This window comes from Odocoileus virginianus, chromosome 10 (assembly GCF_023699985.2).
Source record: "Odocoileus virginianus isolate 20LAN1187 ecotype Illinois chromosome 10, Ovbor_1.2, whole genome shotgun sequence".
In the NCBI taxonomy this organism is placed as follows: domain Eukaryota; kingdom Metazoa; phylum Chordata; class Mammalia; order Artiodactyla; family Cervidae; genus Odocoileus; species Odocoileus virginianus.
In genome coordinates, this window is record NC_069683.1 from 53,838,690 (window position 1) to 53,863,594 (window position 24,905).

The 24,905-nt window shown below is 39.0% G+C and overlaps 1 protein-coding gene across 3 annotated transcripts in view; it reads right to left on the reverse strand.

Annotated features, from left to right (window-relative positions):
• The window catches only part of SIK2 (salt inducible kinase 2), a 129,872-nt gene extending 108,519 nt beyond the window's left edge, over window positions 1-21,353 (reverse strand). The window contains exons 1-3 of one of the 3 annotated variants that reach the window (XM_070473597.1): window positions 21,051-21,353; window positions 7,413-7,529; window positions 4,618-4,681 (exon numbers count right to left, since the gene is read on the reverse strand). In XM_070473597.1, coding sequence (XP_070329698.1) covers window positions 4,618-4,681; window positions 7,413-7,529; window positions 21,051-21,185 — 316 coding nt within the window. In that variant the 5' untranslated portion in view covers window positions 21,186-21,353. The remainder of the gene's footprint in view (window positions 1-4,617; window positions 4,682-7,412; window positions 7,530-21,050) is intronic. The other 2 variants (XM_020882237.2, XM_070473598.1) reach the window with 2 other exon arrangements.
• Between the last annotated feature and the right edge of the window lie 3,552 nt (window positions 21,354-24,905).

The following is a 24,905-nucleotide window of genomic DNA, read 5'->3' on the forward strand; positions in this document are numbered from 1 at the left end:
GTGACCCAACTTTAATCATCAAAGGTCTTAGCAAGAAGGAGTAACTGAGAATTTTCCATTTTTATAAAAATGACATCTAACACATAATAGCCATTTCTGCCTAGTTTATCGATTAAACTGCAGCCTGAAGCTTGAAAAAAATATTCCAATGAATAATGACTTCAAAGTCCTTCCCTTGACCCAGCGCCCTTCTCAACTACCTTCCCCCTCCCTTTTTTCCTCTCTTTGTGAAGTAGAAATCCTTTTAAGAGCTGTGTATTTGGCTCTCTCCGGTTTTCTTCTCTCATTTGCTCTTCAACATACCTGTGGCCAATTCACTCCACCAAAACTGCTCTTACCAAGGGCCAGATACAATGGTTAAACGTCACTCCTCATCTTTCTTGTCTACCAGCAGCATCTGATACAGATGCTCACCTTGTCCTCCTGAAAACACTTTCTTCATGTGTTGGTTTCCAGGACACTGCATTCTCTTGGTTTTCTTTTCTTCTTCTTCGCTGGCTCTTCCTATTTTTCCAAATTTTTAATGTATGACTGCCTCAGGGATGAGACATTGGTCTCTTTCCTAATCATATTCAATACTTGGGTGGTTTTCATCTGTTAAGAAATCCTACTGATTCTACTCATCCAAAACATACCATTAGCATACTCAGCACCATGTGCCCTTCTACCCTGGTCTGAGCCATCATTATCTCTCCTACCTGGGCTCCCATTTCCATCCTTGCTCACTATTATCTATTGCTAACTACTATATTCATCGCAGCCAGTGATGCTTTAAAAATATTAACTTAGGGACTTCCATGGTGGTCCAGTGGCTAAGACTATGTGCTTCCAATGAGGGGGCATGGGTTTGATACCTGGTTGGGGAATTAGATCCCACAAGCTCTTGTTGCTGTTGTTCAGTTGCTCAATCATATCTGACTCTTTGAGACCCCCTGGACTGCAGCACGCCAGACTTCCCTGTCCTTCACCATCTCCCAGAGTTTGCTCAAACTCATGTCCATTGAGTTGGTGATGCCATCCAACCATCTCATCCTCTGTCGTCCCCTTCACCTCCTGCCCCCAATCTTTCCCAGCATCAGGTCTTTTCAAATGAGTCAGCTCTTTGCATCAGGTGGCCAAAGTATTGGAGCTTCAGCTTCACCATCAGTCCTTCCAATGAATATTCAGGACTGATCTCCTTCAGGATTGACTGGTTTGCTCTCCTTGCAGTCCAAGGAACTCTCAAGAGTCTTCTCCAACACCACAGTTCAAAAGCATCAATTCTTTGGTACTCAGCTTTTTGTATAGTTCAACTCTCACATCCATACATGACTACTGGAAAAACTATAGCTTTGACTATACAGATATTTGTTGGCCCACAAGCTCTGGGATGCAACAACAACAAAAAAATGTGTGTGCGTGCATATATATATATAAATTAGGTGCAATCACTCCCTTGCTCAAATACCTCTCTAATGGTTCTCTGATTTTACTGAAGGTAAGAATCACAGTCCTTCCATGGTCTGCAAAGCCCCCAGATCTGCCCCACTGCTGCCTCACGCCTACCTTTCTGATCTTGTCTGACCTTCCCACTGGCCCTGCTTGCTGGCTCTTCCCTCTTGCTCGCTGCTTTCCGGTTGCACCAGCCTCCCTGCTCCTCCTTAAACACGCCAAACACACTGCTGCCTCAGTCCCTTTACATTTACTCTTTCCTCTGCTGGGATCACTCTCATGTCCCTACATCTACACGACTCTGCTTTCAAGTCTTGGCTCAAACGTCAGCAAGGCCTTTCCTGACCACTCTATCTCATACCGAAACAACTCTCCCACTCCACATGCCCCCTTCCTTTCTTTCTTATTTTTATAGCATGTACTACCACCCAGTATACTATATACAATTTACTTATTTTGCATATTGTCTTTCTCCCCACAATAAAACATAAGGTTCCTGAGATAAGGAATTTTTGTCTGTTTTCCTTATTGGGGAATTCTTCCCACAAAGAAGAGCCTGCAGTATACAGTCAGTTTTCAATAAAGATTTCTTGAAAGACAATTAACATGAGGTAGCCAGCATTGTAAACTAGACTATTTTGGCTTCAAGCCCACACAATTCAATTAAAACATCAGTTAAGAAGCTTCTAGTTGAAACAAATAGCTAAAGAATTTAAATAACTTGAAGACATAGAAATAATAATAGCTATCCAAAATGAACTACAGAGAGAAAGAGGAATTTTCTAAATTAGAATCAGTGAGCAGTGGGAGGACTTCAAACAGCCTAATATATGTGTAATTGGAGTCTCTGAAGAAAAGGTCAGAAGAATAATGGCTGAACATTTTCTGAATTTCATGAAAACTTAACACAAATTTAAGAAGCAACAAACAGTAAACCTAAGAATCATGAAGAAAACCATACAAAGGCACATCATAATCAAACTATTAAAAACAGTGATAAACAGAAAATCTTAGGAGCAGCCAGGAAAAAAAGGGCACTTTACATACGAGATACAAAGGAAAAAGACGACAGCAGATTTCTTATCAGAAATAATGCAGAAAAGACGAGAGTGGAGCAACGTCTCTAAAGCCCTGAAGGAAAAACGTCAACCCGGAATTACATATCCAGTACAAGTGTTGTTTAAAAACAGAAAAAATAAGAATTACTTTAGATACACAAAAGCTGAAAGATTTCATCATCAACAGACCTGCTCTATAAGAAATGTTAAATGAAGTCCTTCAGGCAGAAGAAATATGATGCCAGATAAAAGTATGTATCCAAATAAAAGAATAAAGATGAGAAAACATGCATCCACATTCAGGGATGTGTCAATGGTAACTCCACTAGTAAATGTATGAGTTTTAAAAATATTGAAATCTCTTTAAAACATAATTAACTTTTTAAACAAAAACAATGATACTGCATTTTGTGTTTTATAAAACAGGTATAAATAAAATGCATGACAAGAAAATAGAGGCAAGGAGGTGTTAGACAGAAGTATATTACCAAGGACTTCTCTGGTGATCTGGTGATTAAGAATTTGCCTTGCAATGCAGGGGGTATGGGTTTGATCCCTGGTCCAACTAAGATTCCACATGCCATGGGACAACTAGGTTTGTGTGCACAACTACTGAGCCCACGTGCCCACATGACACAGTGAAGATCTCATGTGCTGCAATAAAGACCTGACACAGCCAAATTAATTAACTAATTAAAAAAGGAGAAGTATATTATTTTAAGGTTCTCACTAATGGTAAAGAACCTGCCTGCCAATGCAGGAGATGCAAGGGGTGTGGGTTTGACCCCTGGATCGGGAAGATCCCCTGGACGAGGAAATGGCAACCCACTCCAGTATTCTTGCCTGGAAAATCTCATGAACACAGGAGCCTGACAGGCTACAGTCCATGAGGTCACAAAGAGCTGGACAGGACTGAGTGACTGAGCATAGTAATATATACTATATGTTCAGTGGTGAATATTATTTGAAGTAGTCTGTAAGTTAAAGACTTATACATGAATGTTGACAGCAATTCATGTGTAGTAGCCAAAAACTGAAGCCAACTGAAATGTCCATCCACACACGAATGGATAAGCAACCTGGGGTGTATTTACAAAATTGCATACAACCTACAATAAAATGAAATGATACGCTGATATGTGCAACTAAATGGACAAATCTTAAAATAATTATACTGAGAGAAAGCAGCCAGATGAAGAAAAGGTACAGACTACATGAGTACCTTTAAAGTGCAGAAGAAATAATCTATAGTGACAGAAAACACGTCAGTGCTTGCCTAGTGGTGAAGTGGGGCAAGAGAGATTACAAAGCATTACGAAGAAACTTTGGGAAGTGACAGTTATCTTGATGGCGGTGATGGTTTCTTTCACACGTGAGTCTGAAAACTTGTTAAATTGTTCACATTAAGTACACACAATTTATTGTATGTGAAGTCCTCAATAAAGCTGTTTCAAAAACAATTTTGGACTTAGGTTAAAAAACAAAATATTTAGACTATTTAAGGTGTTCTTATTCCATAAAGTAACAATAAAATAGATGAAAGCTAGAACCAATAAAATAGTTTTAATTTTTAAGAGTTAGAATGGATCATACAAACCAATTAATCAAATACTTTTTATTAAGAAATAAAGAAACTGTGAGTCTCAGAGAGGTTTAGTGACTTCCCAGAGACCTACAGCTAAAGTTAACAGTTTACTAAACCGTAAAATCCACAACAGCAGGGACTGTTATTTAGGTCACCACTGATCCCCTACACCTAGTACAATGTCTGAGACATAGTACAAGCTCAATAAATATTTGTTGACCTATCTTTACCCTGTAAAGAAAGTAAAAAGGAGGATAAAAGAATCTCCTTTGCGGTATGACTGAAAATTTCCCTCAACTTTGATTTTCCAATCTCTTTAACACAGATGAGAGAATTAAGCAATAGCTTTAATATCATAAATATAAGAGAACAAATTATATTCCATATTTTTAGCTTACTGTATATTTTATTATAAAATAATACTTTAAAATTTATAATTCACATTAGCAACTTTTAAGCAAGCAGGAGAATTAATAGAAAATACTCTATTCAAAAAGCTTACTGACATTTTTCAAATTAAAAGATTGAAAGAAATGTGCTTACCAAAAATTTCTCCATTTTTGGCATATTCTGTCACAAGGTACAACATGCTTTTGGTCTCCATTACCTATTGATAAGTAATTCCATATTAGTTTGACAGGAAAAGATTGCTATTTACTACAACATTCTGTGAAATTGTTGTTGTTTAGTCACTAAATCATGTCCAATGCTTTGCGACTCCATGAACTGTAGCTCACCAGGCTATTCTGTCCAGAGGATTTTCCAGGCAAGAATAATGGAATGGGTTGCCATTTCTTTATCTAGGGGATCTTCCTGACCCACGGATTGAACCTGTGTCTCCTGCATTGGCATGTGGATTCTTTACTACTGAGCCACCAGGGAAGCCCTCTATGGAATTACCTAAATTAAAAAACTAATAAAAGTGTCAAGTTATGAACCATTCAGAAGCTGGTGATGACAATATCCTTCTCCTAATACTTTTGTGAAAACTCTAGATTGTGCATCTTCCAAATGTGGTTCACAGCCAGCAGCGGCAGCACCGCCCAGACGCCTGTTAGAAACGTAAACTCTCAGACCGCACAACAGACCTACTGACACAGATTTATACTTTCACCACATCTTCAGGTGACTATCATTCTCATTCAAGTTTGAAAAATACTGATATAGGTAACAGGAGTTTTGGGAGAGCAACTTTTTAACCTCCTCACTGACTTTTCTAGCTGTGTTACATGGTAGATTGTGATTAAGAAACGAATAATAAAACAGAGCTGTTAATCTGGCCTGTAACCTAGCTAATCTGTCACAGTGTGGTAATCCTTTTACTACACTTTCACATTTTTACGAAGTAGTGTTTTTTTAAAACATTGTTCAAAATCTTCTTCCACAGTTCCACTGCAATACATTTTTATTTAAATTAGTTTTTCTAAATCTAGAAAGGAACATACATACTGGCACATGCTAGTAAATGTAATATTTAACTACTATCTACTGAAAGGCTAAAAACCAATTTTGCTCTAACATTCAGATTTAAGACTGTTCCTAAAACAGGCTAGAAAACTAAGGGCTACCTACAATTTGGGTCTAAACAAGTCAGACAGTAAGTTAATGTAACTGATTACTGGAGTTCAAATAAACACAGAATTCTCAGGTGAATTATGGCAGCTTTTGGTTTGTTTGCTTTGTTTATTAATTGAAGTACAGTTGAAGAATCACTGTAGTTTTAACCTCAGTTTGGGCTATGGCTCATCAGACTTCTAAGGATGTGATTAGTTTATTACAAGCATCCTCTTTGGGGGAAAAAAAAAAGCTTAAAGGGAGAAGTACTCTGATATAAATTTGATCTAAGAGGCCCTCCGCAGTTTTAGAAGCTTAGGAATTGTTTTGAGTGGTACATACACCATAGTGTCTCATTCTCAGCTAGCAGAAATGCTCTCCAACAGTCTCCACAGGTTTAAATTCGAAATCTCTCTCAATAAAGCCAAATATGTATATGTATGTATGTATACATATAAATGTATATGTAGATGTACTTATGAATATATACATGCAGAGACACAAACTGTATACCTGTGGCATTTTATAAATACATACATTATAAAAGGAACACAAGGAGATAAATAAAAAAGATAAACAGAATTGGAAGTTCTAATTTTTTTACTATACCCCGAGGGACACTTGTGCTAACCAATCTGAGTGCACAGCGAAGTGTTCTGGACTTCCCAGGTGGTGCTAGTGGTAAAGAACACGCCTGTCAATGCAGGAGTCGTAAGAGACGCGGGTTCGATCCCTGGGTCAGAAAGATGCCCTGGAGGAGGGCACGGCAACCCACTCCAGTATTCTTGCCTGGAGAATCGCATGGACAGAGGAGTCTGGCGGGCTACAGCCCATAGGGTCACAGAGTCGGATGTGACTGAAGTGACTTAGCATGCATGCAAGCAAAAGCGTGCTAGCACTAGCTCACTGAAGGAAAAAAAGGCTCTGACTTTTAAACCAATTTCTGCAGTGTAAAAATACTCCTACCATTGCTGATTTTGAGCTATTAGCAGGTTAACTGACTCACAGAACTTCTGAAAATCTGACAATCAGCTCCCACAGCAAGTATAGGCTGAGCACGGCACATCTCTAAGGCCACACACTGCACATTGGAGAGCAAAGTCCCTGACTAGCAAGCACACTGTAACATTTTAGCTTAACAATAGTTTTCTAATATAAAAATTCTAAATATTAATGAATAGAAATATAAAAAGTTTTGTATTACATTACCATTCTTAAACATAAATTACTCTTTAGAAATCTGAGAAAAATCTTCCTTTTAAAACACATGGCTTACACTTGAAACTCATGCAGTTTATTTTATGAAAATTATACCTTAGTGAGGTTAATTTTTTTTAAATGAATGATTTGCTTTACCTGATAAAAGAACCCTCCCTCAAATAAAGACTTGACTTTAGGTATTAAAATGTATGTCACTAAGTAATAGTCTATTTTAGCCTTTGTAGTTCATATAACATAAACAGCATTATTTTTTAAATAAGCAAAACTGTTGTATCCATTAAACCACCCACCACCAAAACCCAGCAGGTTTAAGCAGATTATCATAAACACACAACTACAGACTTTGAAATTAAATAACTTACAGTCTGAGAGACAACTTAAAATTAAGCTGGTAGTTTTTATTTCCTAATTTTTAAATACAGAGAAATGGAAGTATTCATATTAATAAAAGCATATAATTATCTTTTTAGAGACTGAAAAAACTAACATAAAAGAGAAAAATGATGATGTAAAATAGGGTACTGAATGTGAGAAGCATGGAGAAGTATAAAGTTAAGTCATACCTGATAAAGTTTGATTATGTGAGGGTGGTCTAACAGTTTCATTATTTTTACTTCTCGGTAGATTTTCTCAAGGTTCACTTCATCCAGCTGAGATTTATCTATTATTTTTATCGCCACCTGCATCCCAGACACAAATAAATACAATTAGTATACAATGGTTAACATTTTCCAGTTATAAATTTTTAAAATAAATAACATCTAAGACTCTACCAGTAGGTAGGGCCCCATGACAATGATGATAACTAGCTTAAATTCAATGCTCATTCATGCATTTTACTATGTCTCAAACATCTGCCATGTATAAGGCGCTGTGGCAGATTTTGTTTGGGAGTGTTTTTAATGTGGTATGATGAATAACCCTTTATAGCTTTATTTTAATGTGTTATGAAGAATTACCCTTTAAAGTTTTACTTTAATAAAACATAATTCTCTTTCAGTACAACTGTTAACTCCTTACTCCATTTAAAAACTGAAGAAATAAAATCTCAGCAATTTCAACGAGTTGTCATCTCATTGCAAAGTACCTATAAACAAATCATCAACCAAATAGAAGATAGTTTCTATGATAACTGAAATACAATTTGTCTAAAAAAGGAAATGACAGGTTCCAAAGCATACAGACTTACTTTTCTGGAAAAAAAAAACAAAACTAAGTATAAATAATTAAAATCCAACTACTTTAAAAATGTCAGTTGGATTAAATCTTATTTTAAAAATCAAGTGCAAAACTTCAAATGTTAGTAATTACATGAAATTTTTACTGAAAGGAATCTGATTTTCAAAAAACATGGCCTCTTCCTGTCATAGCTAGACAGAATAATATGAAGGAGATGTATCTGAAGGTGAATAACTAGGCAGTCATAAAATAACAACTGTGCAATTTTTTTCATAGAACAAAAAATATATATATATATTTTTAAATTCAGTAGGCATGTAGTTAGGAAATAAGTCATTCTGATTTAAATAAAACTTTCAGATAACTGGGAATGATCCAAACTTAATTATAGTAAGTTCTTAAGAAATTCTGAACTGTACTTCACACTCTACCCAAAAGTATTCTGAACATAATTCAGGTTTTATGTTGCTGTTTCAGGATAATTTTTAGTATCAATTCTTGTATTGCTGGCTTCCCAGGTGGCACTAGTGGTAAAGAACCTGCCTGCCAATGCAGGAGACATAAGAGCTGTGGGTTCGATCCCTGGTTCAGGAAGATTCCCTGGAGGAGGGTATGGCAACCCACTCCAGTATTCTTGCCTGGAGAATCCCAAAGAAAGAGAAGCTCAGTGGGCTACAGTCCAGAGAATCACACAGATTTGCACAGGACTGAAGTGACATGCACAACACTCATTTTATTGCCATAACATTAACAGTTCAATACTCCTAAAAAGTAACCAAGATAATTGGACTCAACTTGTCAATTCACTGATTTGAATTCACTAGGCTGATTCCTTGGTGGCTCAGACAGTAAAGGGTCTGTCTGCCCACAAGGCAGGAGACCCAGGTTCAATTCCTGGGTCGGGAAGATCTCCTGGACAAGGAAATGGCAACCCATTCCAGTATTCTTGCATGGAAAACCCCATGGACAGAGAAGCCTGGTAGGCTATAGTCCACGGGGTTGCAAAGAGTCAGACAAAACTGAGCAACTTCACTTTCACTTACACTTTAGTCAATTCACTTAATTCCCTTCAGTTCAGTTCAGTCGCTCAGTCCTGTCCGATTCTTTGCGACCCCATGAATCGCAGCACGCCAGGCTTCCCTGTCCATCACCAACTCCTCGAGTTTACTCAAACTCATGCCCATCGAGTTGGTGATACCATCCAGCCATCTCATCCTCTGTCGTCCCCTTCTCCTCCTGACCTCAATCCCTCCCAACATCAGGGTCTTTTCCAATGAGTCAACTCTTCGCATGAGGTGGCCAAAGTATTGGAGTCTCAGCTTCAGCATCTGTCCTTCCAATGAACACCCAGGACTCATCTCCTTTAGGATTGACTGGTTGGATCCTTGCAGTCGAAGGGACTCTCAAGTCTTCTCCAACACCACAGTTCAAAAGCATCAATTCTTCGGCGCTCAGCTTTCTTCACAGTCCAACTCTCACATCCATACATGACCACTGGAAAAACCACAGGCTTGACTAGACGGACCTTTGTTGGCAAAGTAATGTCTCTGCTTTTGAATATGCTATCTAGGTTGATCATAACTTTCCTTCCAAGGATTAAGCGTCTTTTTTAATTTCATGGCTGCAGTCACCATCTGCAGTGATTTTGGAGCCCCCCAAAATGAAGTCTGACACTGTTTCCACTGTTTCCCCATCTATTTCCCATGAAGTGATGGGACCAAATGCCATGATCTTAGTTTTCTGAATGTTGAGCTTTAAGCCAACTTTTTCACTCTCCTCTTTTACTTTCATCAAGGGGCTCTAGTTCTTCACTTTCTGCCCTAAGGGTGGTGTCATCTGCATATCTGAGGTTATTGATATTTCTCCTGGCAGTCTTGATTCCAGTTTGTGCTTCTTCCAGCCCAGCGTTTCTCATGATGTACTCTGCATAGAAGTTAAATAAGCAGGGTGACAATATACAGCCTTGACGTACTCCTTTTCCTATTTGGAACCAGTCTGTTGTTCCATGTCCAGTTCTAACTGTTGCTTCCTGACCTGCATACAGATTTCTCAAGAGGCAGGTCAGGTGGTCTGGTATTCCCATCTCTTTCAGAATTTTCCAGTTTATTGTGATCCACAAGGTCAAAGGCTTTGGCATAGCCAATAAAGCAGATGTTTTTCTGGAACTCTCTTTGCTTTTTCGATGACCAGGCAGATGTTGGCAATTTGATCTCTGGTTCCTCTGCCTTTTCTAAAACCAGCTTGAACATCTGGAAGTTCACGGTTCACGTATTGCTGAAGCCTGGCTTGGAGAATTTTGAGCATCACTTTACTAGTGTGTGAGATGAGTGCAATTGTGTGGTAGTTTGAGCATTCTTTGGGATTGCCTTTCTTTGGGATTGGAATGAAAACAGACCTTTTCCAGTCCTGTGGCCACTGCTGAGTTTTCCAAATTTGCTGGCATATTGAGTGCAGTACTTTCCCAGCATCATCTTTCAGGATTTGAAATAGCTCAACTGGAATTCCATCACCTCCACTAGCTTTGTTCATAGTGATGCTTTCTAAGACCCACTTGACTTCACATTCCAGGATGTCGGGCTCTAGGTGAGTGATCACACCATCGTGATTATCTGGGTCGTGAAGATCTTTTTTTGTACAGTTCTTCTGGTATTCTTGCCACCTCCTCTTAATATCTTTTGCTTCTGTTAGTTCCATATCATTTCTGTCCTTTATCGAGCCCATCTTTGCATGAAATGTTCCCTTGATATCTCTAATTTTCTTGAAGAGATCTCTAGTTTTTCCCACTCTGTTGATTTCCTTAATTCCCTTAGACTCCTGTTAATACAGTTAGTTCTTTCTTCTTCCCTTACAGCTCTCTGTCCTGTGCTGTTAAAGTCCTACTGTAAGGTTTATTTCTTACCTTTCCTATTTCTATTTTGTTGTCCATAGCTTGTTGCCTAATTTGAATTAACTGTAACTCATAGAACTCAAGCCTCCCAAGAGAAGTGAGATTACTAAAATATAATGGGTAAAATTAAATTTATTGCTTAAGAAGAAAGGCGGTAGCTCCTTCTTTAGGCAGTAAAGTTTGCAGGTTTTGTGATAGTTTCATTATGTTTGGCGGAGAAGGCAATAAGGCAATACCCCAGTACTCTTGCCAGGAAAATCCCATGGGCGGAGGAGCCTGGTAGGCTGCAGTCTATGGGGTCGTAGAGTCGGACACGACTGAGTGACTTCACTTTCACTTTTCACTTTCATGCATTGGAGAAGGAAATGGCAACCCACTCCAGTGTTCTTGCCTGGAGAATCCCAGGGATGGCGAGTCTGGTGGGCTGCCATCTATGGGGTTGCACAAGAGTCGGACACGACTGAAGTGACTAGCAACAGCAGCAGCAGCATTATGTTTGGTGGTATTTTATTTATTCCCATGATCAAAATATTCTAGAAAGTAAGAATGCTAGATGAGTGACTGATTAATACTGTTCTTACTATTAGGAATATTATTGGACCACCTCAAATCTAAATCTTTAAGGTGACCCCCTTCACCCAATTAATAGTATGACAGAATACAGTATTATCAGTTATTTTGGGTAACCTTGGGTAAAAGCTGTCAGATAAAAGAATAAGTGTATATTTTAATATCCTCAATATTCATTAGGAAGGTAAGATGGAGGTTTACAGACATGCATATTTTGAAGAAAATTTCTTGCCCTACAATTTTTGGAGTGCATCTAGATATCAGCAGTCCCTCCCCAACAAAAAACTTTTATAATGAAATGGGTCATAAATATCTACTAAATAGAAAAAAAATACTAAATAGAAAGGAATCATGTTTTAAAAATTTTTAGCATGATTACTGTCATTAAGAAATTTATTATATATAACATCTTGAGCATCATATTTAATGTTCAAGAAAAAGTTTAAATACTAAATACCAATTAAAGTAAGGTATTACCAAAAGGATATCTCCTTTTTGACACTCTTCCGGAATCTTAAGAGATAAGATAAATTTTATTTCATTTATTTCTCAATTTTTTGAAGTAAATGGAACAAGCAGTACACTCATGAGTTGATGAAACTGAGGTTGAAAAATATTCTACAAAGTTCTTAAAGCTCAAGTGAATTAATGGGGGGAAAAAAGTCATAGGCCTTCTAACTTCAAGTTCCATCTTTTCACTATTCTTTGAGCATATTATTCACACATTTATTGAGCACCTGCTGTATGCCTGGAATTATGCCTAGGATACAAAAATGAACAAGATCTGATTCCCACCTTCAAAGAACTTAATAGGTCTATGAGAAAAGGGGGAAGACATTTTGGAAAACAAATTTTATGAACAAACAAACAAACAAAATCTGCATTTGGGGATTTCCCCAATGTTGTATGAAATTCCAAATTTACAAAAGAGTTGTGCTCCACTAGTTCGTTATAAAGGTTTTTTATGAACTTAGATTTCTGGGAACTTCCTTTCTGCATCCCTTCTCTACTTAGTTCCAAACATAGTACCAAGGACAAAATCTGCATGGTCACAACAAAGTCATGCAAGGAACTCTAAAAATCAAAGTATCTTTTCTTTGTTGTTGCTCATCTAAATTGGGGCTTCCCCAGTAGCTCAGCAGTAAAGAATCTGCCTGCAATGCAGGAGACACAGATTCGATCCTTGGGTCAGGAAGATCCCCTGAAGAAGGAAATGGCAACCACTCCAGTATTCTTTGGAAAAGACCCCAAGACTGGGGAAGACTGAGGGCAGAAGGCGGTGACAGAGGATGAGATGTTTGGATGGCATCATCAACTCAATGGACATGAGTTTGAGCAAACTCTAGGAGATAGTGAAGGACAGGGAAGCTTGGTGTGCTACAGTTCACGGGATCACAAAGAGTAGGACACAACTGAGTGACTGAGCAACAACCAGTATTCTTGCCTGGAGAAGCCTGTGGACAGAGGAGCCTGGTGGGCTATAGAACATGGGGCTGCAAGGAGCTGGATAGGACTGAGCGACTGAGCGCTAATCCCTAATTATGCATGCAATATCTTTTTAAAAAACCTTCAGTGAATTTATACAGCAATAAAAAAATTAGTATTGCTTCTGTTAGGATACAAAAGGAAAGTTTTCTATGTAACTTTGGAAACTAGGATAATTACTATCAACTAAATTTCATGTAAAGCAGCAACACTGGATATTCAATCTCATAAACAGGGAAATGTATATACATCTAACAAAATGTTATATGACAACTAAATCTCAAAAACTATTTTTCACTTATTGATAAAGATGAAAAAGTGAACACCCTTGTGAGCTGAAGTTCAATGAGATGGCTATATATATATATATATATATATTGCTAGTAGGAATATGAAATTGATTATAATTTTTCTGTAAGGTAATCTGGCAGTCTTTACCAAGAACCTTAAAAATCATCCATCCTATTTAGAAATTATCTGCAGGAAATAATCTGAAATGATGATCAAGATTTATGTGTCAATATATTCAAGAGTATTGTTTATAATGTAAAAGGCAGAAACAATAATTGGGAAATCATTACATGACTTATGGTATATTATGACTATTACATAGCTTTTAAAATAGTTCCTTTTAACAATATGAAGAATGATGAGACTAAAATATTAAATAAAAAATGAGAATCAGTGCAGTTTCAACATAAAGTGTACATAGAAAAAGACCAATAAAAACTAGATATAAATATGACAAAAATGTTATCAGTGGGTGAAAAATCATGATTTTATTTTCCTGATTTACTTTTCAGTGCAATTTTTCTTCAATGAGCATGAATTACTTTTCTAATTAGAAAAAATGAAAAGTGAAATAGTTGTATTTATTATACAGGCTAACTTCTCCATCTGTGAAATATTGGTCATTTTCATTTTCTTGTTTTCTAAGTTCTCTATAAATGGCTATATTATTTAATAAGATTTAAATCTAATTATGAAGAAAAATGTTTCCAACAAGATTAAGTTAAAAAAACATGTAAACATAACAACTATGTAAAATACAAATTTGCAAGAAGACAAAGGATTAAATATAAGATCAGAAATGAAATAGTGTTCAGCTGATGAACAAAAGGGATTTTTTTTCATTTTTCAAAATGTAATTTAATGGTAAGAGTTCACTTTCTGATACTTTAAAAAAATGATTCCACTTCTCATAGAAGATATATTAATTTCTTGCACTTAAAGAAACCACACACAAAACTGGTTTGGGGGGACTTTACAAAGAAGTTATACAATAAAGTTATTCTAATGAAAAATCAGAAGGCATTAATAAATGTTTGCTGTCTCAGGTAACATCTGCTTCAGTGTTATTTACTACTGACATACTAATTATACATCATTCTTCTGAAATACCAAGTAGCAAAATCCTTACCATATAGTGAGACCTTTGAAATTAAAACATAAACACACTTTTCAAGCTCACACATCAAACCACAGGTAGAATCTGAACATACCAGTCTAACATTTGACTGAATAGTGACTGTGATTGAGTGGTCTACAATGAAACAGTTTCTGAAAACAATAAAAGTCAGTAGTAAATCGAGTTCTCCAGTTACCCTTTAAGAATAAATACATTTAACTTTTTTCCCAATTTAAAATTTGACTTGTAATAAACACATACTCCTTGACCCAAGAATTCCACTGCTATGGGATTATTCTGAGGAAATAATCAGATAGATGTACAAAGATGTATGTAACATGATTGTTTTCTGAAATGCTATTTTAGAAAGAGAAATAGCAAGAGAGAGAAATGATCTAAATGTTCAACAACAGGAATTTATTAAAATAAAATATAGACTGTCAAATTCAAGGATACTATTTAACCATGCTTTAGACATTTTTCTGTAACCTTGGGGAAATGTTAACATATTAAGTAAAAAACACAGATTTTATGTATAGGTGACATCAATTTTATTACATATGTATAAAATATGTGTGAATAGCTAAGAGGATATGAACCAAATATTAAGTGGCTGTCTCTTGGTCTAGATGGTGGAATTAAAATAAGAATGCTTTTATTTTCTTCAAGTTTTTCAACAATGTCTACAAAGAACATGCAAATATTTTGTAACTGGGGAAAAACACATAAATACCATGTTTACTTTGAAAAAGAAAAAACAAATCTTAGCATCAATTTTCAGTTTAATTCATCCAAGATTCATCTCTTAACCTGTTTAAAGTATTTTTAAAATGAAAAGTTTCTGATGAAATTCCCGAATGTAACTGTCTTTCATTCTTGTAATTATCTCAAACTGTATATATGGGCTTTTTCTCTTTGAAGGGTGGGAAAGCATTGTCCACAAATGTCCTGTATAAAGAACTTTTACCTAAATAACATATTTCAAATATATGGACGTGGAAGGTAGAAGAGGTACATTAAAGAGGAAAGAAAGAAATCTTAATGAATTTCTGGAACCCATTTGGTTCCAAGGAAGTGAATCTGCCATCAGCATTGGCCATGAATCAAATATCATCATGTGAATCCAGGAACCAAGGCCAGTTTCAGTTATTTCCAAATAAATGTTTTCTTAATTGCCTGAGACAGAATTTCCCAGTGGAATTAAAAGCAGAATGCATTAAATTCTGGTAAGCATTTCTACAGAATATGAACATTTATACAACTTATTTTCCACATTTGTCCCCCTTTTCCCTCCCAAAGAACAGATCATTTTGAACAATATTTTGCAGAATAAACATGTCAAATTTTACTTGTCTGGGTGCCAAGAAACTAGAGAACAATTTCAAGCAAAACATATATGTTCCATGAAAAATCTAATTTTTATTTCAACACACAATTAAAGAGCATACATAGACTTAGTTACAAATATTAGTGATTAAGCTATTTGGTAACAATTTCTCTTGTTGAACATAGTATAGCTGCTTCTTGACATCTGGCATATTTCACAGAACAAGATTAATAATATCAAGATTACAGAGAGGAGTCTTAAAATATTAAAGCAAAATATAAAACTCAAATGTATTTAAAAAACTGAGTTATCCTCTTCAAGAAATTCCATAATCAGGGAGTAATATGCTCTGCTCTTGTTTCTACCTTTGCTCTAAAAATGCAATTTTGTATTTTAACTATTTGGAAAGCTTTAAAAATACTTATATTTTAAGGTAGTACTTCGTCTACAAATTATGCCTAAATATAAAAGCCCCCAAGCACACAAAGAATTGTTTTCAGTGAAAAAAAGCAGTTTTCCAATGTCCTTGCTATCACTTCTATATTCCAGATTTTTAAAGTAAGTAATACCTGCATGCCATTTCAATAAAGTAATTTTCAGAACCTGTATGAAATATATTTAGGATTCTATGGACCACACATTTAAAGGCTCTTTAGCCAAGCAAAACAAGAGGCATGGTATTGTTGCCGCTGTTGCTAAGTCACTTCATTCATGTCTGACTCTGTGTGACCCCACAGACAGCAGCCCACCAGGCTCGCCCATCCCTGGGATTCTCCAGGCAAGAACACTGGAGTGGGTTGCCATTTCCTTCTCCAATGCATGAAAGGAAAAATGAAAGCGAAGTCGCTCAGTAGTGTCCAACTCTTAGCGACCCCATGGACTGCAGCCTACCAGGCTCCTCCGTCCATGGGATTTTCCACGCGAGAGTACTGGAGAAGGTTGCCATTGCCTTCCCCAGTATGGTATTGAGGAAAACAATTATCTATTACAGAAATGGTCTGAAAATAACTAATGATGGTTATCTTTGGGTGATAATATTATGGTTTATTCTTTTTATTTAGCTACACTTCTTAAAATGTTTGATAATAAATATGATAGATTTGATAACAGAAATACATTATTTTTTAATGTAAAAATAATAAATTCTCATTTGGTAATTTCCCTTCTAGGAATTTACCTCCAATCACTCCTTCCTAAAATAACTGAGAATGCAGATACAGAGTTATATACATAAAAATACACTGCAAATTATTTCTTATAAATGAAAACGGAAACCTGTATAATGGTAAATAAGAAAACTGTTAAGTAAAACAGGATTCATCTACAAGGAAGGACACTATGCAGCTATTAAACAAGTTTAAGGGGCTTCCCTGGTGGCTCGGTGATGAAGCCAACGAAGGAGACACAGGTTCGATCCCTAATCCTGGAAGATCCCTCATGCCGCGGAGCAACTAAGCCAGGGTGCAACAACTCTGGAGCCTGTGCTATAGAGAGCCTGGGAACTGCACCTGCTGAGTACGTGTGCTGCGACTGCTAAAGCCCCCACGCCCCGGAGCCTGTACTCCGCAGTAAGGGAAGCCACCCCAATGAGGCCCACACACTGCAACTAGACAGGCGCCCCTGCTCCCCGCAAACCGAGAGAGCCTGTGCAGCAATGAAGATCCAGCACAGTCAAAAAGAAAGAAAAAAGTAAATGTTAAGATGTTTAATAAAGTTATACATAAGAAGCAAAATGTTGAGGCTATAATGATAAGTGGAAAAAAGGATACAGTTTATGTAAGTGTACCTACCATGTGATGTCATCTATGGAAAAAATGCATTAAAAAAAGACTAAAGGGAAATATGCCATAATGTTAATGATTCATTTCTATTGAGGGAGGAATTACACATGTACTTTTTTGTGTACTATATTCTTTATATTTTCGAGAGTAAGATTATATTCATTTAACAGTAAGAGACAAAAATATTTAAGGGCACAAATGACTTTTCTGAAATCTTTCTTGACGGCCAATAAAAGACAACAAAAAACTAGTCATACGCTTAGTTAGAAGGAAAAAGTTCTTTACTAGGGCAGTATTAATAAAATACACTTCTCAAGGACACTCAAAGCATAGCAAACTAGCAACCATGACTGCCTAAAATAGTTTAATAGTCTAAATGCTACTATTCTTTTCCATTATGCTAATTTTATAAAATTAGCTACTCTAATTCATAAATTACAAACCAATACTACAAAGCTTTTATGAAGTATTATACTAAGAAGCTGGGTTCTACCACCACCTGCCTTCCCTTTTGTGTGTAAAATTTACACAAAGATCTAACATGAGAACACTGCTTCAGATGATGATGCAATTGTATTTCTTAAACAATGTCAAGCTATTTGATAGATTAGACCAAAATGAAGATCTCTCTTGTCAACTGATTTTTTATTCCACCTAAAAAGCAAACAGTCTTGGATATCCCAAGCTCTGTAAAAATACATCATTTTGGAGATACGAAACAAGAGACAGAGAAAAGTCAATTAAAAAAAGGGGGGGGCCAACTACTCATTACTTAAATATTTAAACTAAACCCTAAAAATTGCCTGATGTTCAAACTTCGGAAAAAAGACTTCTACATTTTAAAACACACAAACTTACACTGATGATAGTGCATACTACATTGAAGAAACTTTTCGAAGCAGTAAGTATAATCATGATATTTTGCCAATATTGTTCTTTATGCCATATTAAGTGTTCTTGCTGTAATTAGTCTGTTCAGCGATGAGAAACTCAAACGATGTTAAATAACGCTTTAAAGTTTCTACTATCCATGTTATAATATCTGAGGAGTTATTGTGCTTACCAAAGATAAACATTCAGTGAATAAAAACAACAAATACTGCTTTAAAAATCCTCATTAACAAATAGCATACTACAGTAAGAAACAACTGTTATCTATGCTAAATAATTCTTAAGACAAATTACCACAAAAATTCACAGAGTAACTTTATAAAACTTGAGATTTACAGGAACTTTTCTCTTCATTAATGCCTTGCTGTTTCCCTCACTCCTCTTATCTGTAACACCTCCAGTTACACCAAATTACCACACTCATACTCACCCATCTTAAACTTCACACTTGATTCTTTTTATATGTTAAGAACACCCTCTTTAGAAAAAGCAACAGTAGATGGGTTCTATGGACTAGAAAGTTAGCTTTTACCTGAAATGATTTTACAAATGTAAACTATGCACACAGTTCAGGATCTGAGCTTCTACGTGAAATGATTTTACAAATGTAAACCACGCACACAGTTCAGGATCTGAGTGCTCTTTCTTGATCTGACCTGTGCCTTCAATTACAAATGCCTTGATCTCACCGGTGGATAGCCAAACCATGATACTACTCCACACTGCCCCCTAGCTCTACAAGAGAGATCAGTTTAAAAGTAACACGGTTTGAGATGACAACCTCAAGAAAAAGTGTCAGTCACTTATAGCTCTACTTAAGTAATTCTTAAATAGATACTATATACTAATATATACTATATACTAATAAGTAACAGCTGACAAATCTTTCAACTAACAATGATAAGAACTGATGAGAAAAAAATAATATGAGCTGATGGGCTTGGAATTCAACCACTAAACAATACAGTTCAAAAGTTCTGTAGAAGCTCTTCCTAACTATGAAATCTGTTTAGTTTCTGGAGTCATTAAGCAAGGACTTATACAAAAGTACACATTAAAAATGTCTTCTTTTCATGTAACTAAAGGGCAAACAGCATGGTATTAAGCCATGTTTCTTTAGAGGAATGCAATCAATTTCTTCGTTTTAAAAAATACTGGGATCAGATTAAGTAATCTCACTACAGTCACATTATTTACATTAAAAACTTGAATTGCTAACTCTGGTAAATTTGTGAGAGGAAAATCTGTGACCTTGGCCCTGATGCTAAAAAAAAAAAAAAAAACCCAAAAATGGTCGGAATTCGGCTGCCTCAGTCAGGATCAGCAGGGCAAGACGAAAAATGAGGATGACACAATGACATATGCCCCTTCTTTTTGGAAACGGACTTCTTCACAGTAAGCAAAACTTCTAAGAACAACAGCTACAAAAATCACTCAAGTTTTCCGATGCCCTTCACCTTACACAGCCATTCTGAAAAAGAATCCTGCTATTTCATATCCAAACTCTGGTACCTTCGCACTAAAAAGGAGAAACGCTGAACCGGATGAAAAGTGGAAAGGGAAAAAAGAAAAAAAAAAACAAAAAAACACAACTACAACAAGGCAGAGTAGAGTACGTCAAAAACAAGGTTTTATTCTAAAGAATGGTTTTGTTTCTACCGTTTTTCTAAAGTATTTAATTTGCACGTCTTAAAATAGAGACCCTGAGGAGAGCAGCTTGAGGCGGTGAAAGGAAGGGGAGGCGGGTTAGGTAAGAACAGAGACTTGCGAGAAAATATGTGCGGTGCGTGAGAATGTGCGATGGAGGGTGGGGGGGAGATGCTCGCTTCCCCGTCAGGAAGCAGCCGAGGGCTTTTAGAATAGACAGGTAGAATCTGACGCGGCTTAAGGAACGCGTAGTCACCGCCAGAACGCACACCTGGTAAAGAAATCACCTAGCATAAGAAAGGCCAACCCCACCAACTGCGCCAATGTCCAGATGACCGTTTTAAACCGGCTCTATTGTCTGGAGTACTAAGGTGGAAATGCCTCAGGCACGAGATCCAGCGAGCCTGACACTAGGTCAGAGATACTGTCTAGCACCAGGAGCGGAGAGAAGGTGGGACCGTGGCGCTCCGGGCATTCCCGGCCCTCGGGGCCCCCCTTCCTCGAGCGGCCGGGGAGGGGGCGGCGCGGTTTCCCCGGAGCCTCGCGGAGCCCCGTCCGGGGCGTCGGGGCGCAGGCGGTCCCCTCGGCCGGGCTGGCGACGCCTCTCACCGCGCAGCCCAGGAGCGCGGAGACTTCCCCTCCCACCCCACCCCCAGCTGAAAGCCGGGAAGACGCGGAACTTGGGCTCCGGAGCGGAGGCCCACAGACCAGGTCACGGCCACGGGTGCGAGGCTTTGGGCGAAATTCCGGGGGGCCCCCAGGGGTGGCCCAGAGAAGGCAAAGCGCCTGGCGGCCCGGCTCTCCAAATCGGACGACACCCGGGTCCGGGCGACACGGCACCGGTCCCCGTGGCGCTCGCCGACCCCTGGAGCTCCCCGGGTCCTCACACTCCCAGGCCCTCTCGTCTGAGCCGGTGACCCGGCCTCTCGGAGCTGCCCAGGCCCCCCGCGGCAGCCGCCCCTCTTGGCCAATAGCTCGTCTCCCGAACCCTCGCCTCGGACGCTCCCGCCGAGCCCCGGGCCGCACCTCCGTCCTGGTGATCCGGTGTCGCCCCAGCTTCACCACGGCGAAGTTGCCCTTGCCCAGCGTGCCCTCGATTTCGTAGAACCCCACCCGGACCGGCCCGCGCTGCAAGTGCCTCGGGCCATCCGCCATGACCATGCTGGGCCCCACTACGAGGCACGGCGGACTGGAGCGCGGACTGGCCGGCTGGCGGGCGGACTGGCGGGCGGGCGGGCTGCGCGGCTCCGCTCGGGCGACGGCGGCTCCGCTCTCTCCTGCACTCCGTCCCTCCCGCTCCGCAGGGCCCAGCCAGGCGCGCGCCGCCGCTGACGTGCGCCGACGTCAGGGGGCCGGGACAGAGGGGCGGGGGCGGGACCGGGCCTCGATTGGTCACCATGGCGACCGGAGCCCCGCCGACGTCGGCGGCGGGCGGCCGCTAGGGAGGGCGGCTGGGCGGGGCCTGGACGGCGCGTTCCTTCCGGGCTCCTGCGCCCTCCGAGCTCGCGGCCGCCTCGCTGAGGAGCGGGGCGGGGTAGCCGCCTGGCCCGCCCCGCTCCTCGGCCACCCTGACGAAGGGTAAGAGCGAGCCCTGGTGGACGGCGCGGAGGGCTGCAGCGACTGGGGCTGGCCCTGGGTCTTCTTCCCCCGCCCCGGGCGTCTGCTTCCCAGGCCCCGGCGTTCCCCGCCCACCAGGGGGACCTTCCCGCCAAAACCTCTCACCTATGACTACTGTTCTTCCTAAATTTGGCACGGGCGAAGAACTCTGGCTGAGCAATGCATTGCTCACAGGCTCCTTTCTTTGTATCTTTTTCTCATCTGTTTCTATATAAATCCCTCCAAATTTGATGTCTCTTCGCGTTCATTCTGACACCCGCACGGACCCTTATACACTCAACAGTTTATCAGCGGTGAAGTAGGCCTTGGAGATCACCTAATCCAGGGATTTGGAGCCTCAAATGGGCTTTGGGGCTCGAGACTCCTAAAATGTGTGCAATTTTTTAATGCTTCTTTGAGCTTGCCTCCGGGAAGATGGGAATATAGCTTTTTAATGTGTTGGTGACCGCGAAAAGCTTAAGAAATACTTACCTAATCCAGTTTCTTTTCAGATGAGGAATCAACCCCTTGGGGACGAAGGAAATTGCCAAGGTCACACTGGTAATGCTAAAGTTAGGATAGCAAATCACCACACCGATCTTTCATATGCTGACCCAGGGAAACAGGTACAGCGTTATTTTAATATTTTGAATAAAAGGAAAGAGACTCTGGAGAAATGGCTTTATTCCCAGACAGAGGGGGAAAGTATAAAATGCACTTGAAAGGTCTTGTCCCAGAAAGCAAGATTTTCAAAGAATGTGGACATGTGAAAAGGAAACAGGAGCCTGTTTGAAGTTACCTTCACTTACCCATCTGGGACAATTTGAGCATCATGAATGAATACTGATGGAAATGGACTATAACAATGAATTTAAAAAAAACCATCCACAGGTGCTTACTTATTCTTACAGTGTTTCAGCTCAGTTCAGTCATTCAGTCGTATCTGACTCTTTGCGACCCCACCAAGCTTGTCTGTCCATCACCAACTCCTAGAGCTTACTCAAACTCATGTCCATTGAGTCAGTGATGCCATCCAACCATTTCATCCTCTGTCATCCCCTTCTCCTCCTGCCTTCAATCTTTCCCAGCATCAAGGTCATTTCCAATGAGTCAGTTTTTCACATCAGGTAGCCAAAGTATTGGAGTTTCAACTTCAACATCAGTCCTTCCAATGACTAGTCAGGACTGATTTTCTTTACGATTGACTGGTTGGATCTCCTTGCAGTCCAAAGGGACTGTCAAGAGTCTTCTCCAACACCACAGTTCAAAAGCATCAATTCTTCAGCACTCAGCTTTCTTTATAGTCCAACTCTCACATCCATACATGACTACTGGAAAAACCATAACTTTGACTAGATGGACCTTTGTTGGCAAAGTAATGTCTCTGCTTTTTAATATGCTGTCTAGGTTGGTCATAGCTTTTCTTCCAAGAAGCAAGTGTCTTTTAATTTCATAGCTGCAGTCACTATCTGCATTGATTTTTGAGCCCCCCAAAATAAAATCTGTTTATTATAAATAAATGCTGTTTCCACTGTTTCCCTATCTATTTGCCATGAAGGGATGGGACTGGATGCCATGATCTTAGTTTTCTGGATGTTGAATTTTAAGCCAACTTTTTCCCTCTCCTCCTTTCACTTTCATCAAGAGGCTCTTTAGTTCTTCTTCACTTTCTGCCATAAGGGTGGTGTCATCTGCATATCTGAAGTTACTGATATTTCTCCTGGCAATCTTGATTCCAGCTTGTGCTTCATCCAGCCTGGCATTTTGCATAATTGATATTTCTCCATATTTCTCTGCATATAAGGTAAATAAGCAGGGTGACAATATACAGCCTTGATACACTCTTTTCCTGATTTGGAACCAGTCTGTTGTTCCATGTCCAGTTCTAACTGTTGCTTCTTGACCTGCATACTGATGTTGCTTTTACTCCTGCATACAGGAGGCAGGTAAGGTGGTCTGGTAGTCCCATCTCTTTAAGAATTTTCCACAGTTTGTTGTGATCTACACAGTCACAGGCTTTGGTGTAGTCAATAAAGCAGAAGTAGATGTTTTTCTGTAACTCTCTTGTTTTTTTGACGATCCAACAGATGTTAGCAATTTGTCTCTTACAATGTTAAATAAGTATACAAGGGGGAGAAATGGCTATTTTTCTTGATAGTGGAATGTCAACTAATACACGTAGAAGAAATGATGAAATTAGAGAATCACCATTTTGCAACCATTATACTACTAATTGATTCAGATAGAATTATCAATAGATTTTAAAATCATTGGGTGCAAATTTGCTGGGGAACATGATATTTACACAGTCTGAAAGCATCTTCAGATTTCTTATTCATTACAAATGGATAAAAACAGTACTTCCATGGTGGAGAAATCTGACAGACAGCACCATAACTAAAAGATCAAAGTTAATGTCACAATTAACAATTAATGGAATAAAATGACATGATGTACCTCTTGGATGTGAGGTACTGAGAAGGATACAGCATTTCTTTTGTAGTATTCCTGTCAAAGATACGTGTTATGAAAATAATCACAAAGAAACTATCAGAAGAAAATGCGAATTGAGAAATAGTCTATCTAACCACTGGCCTGAATCAGTGTCCTGAAAGACTGTGGAACTGTTTTAGATTTAAGAGATTAAAAAGACATGTCACCAAAGGCAATGTGTGACCCTGGATTGGGAGAATAGTGTTAGGAATATTTTCAGGACAACTGTTAAAATTTCATAGGGATCACATATTAGATAATAGTATTATTTAAATATTATTTAACAAGCATAGACAGCATATTAAGAAGGAGAAACATCACCTTATCCACAAAGATCCATATAGTCAAAGCTATGGTTTTCCGATAGTCAGGTATGGATGTGAGCGTTGGACCATAAAGAAGACAAATGCTGAAGAACTGATGCTTTCGAATTGTGGTGCTGGAGAAGACTCTTGAGAATCCCTTAGACTGCAAGGAGATCAAACAAGTCAGTCCTACAGGAAATGAGCCCAGAATATTCATTGGAAGGACTGATGCTGAAGCTGAAGCTCCAAAACTCTGGCCACCTGATGTTTGGAGCCAACTCATTGGAAAAGACTCTTTTGCTGGAAAAGATTGAGGGCAAGAGGAGAAGTGGGGGACAGAGGATGAAGGTTGGGTGGCATCACTGACTCAGTGGACATGAGTTTGAGCAAACTCTAGGAGACAGTGAAGAACAGTGAAGCCTGGCATGCTGTCGTCCATGGAGTCACAAAGTGTTGGACTCAACATAGGACTGAAGAACATTATTTA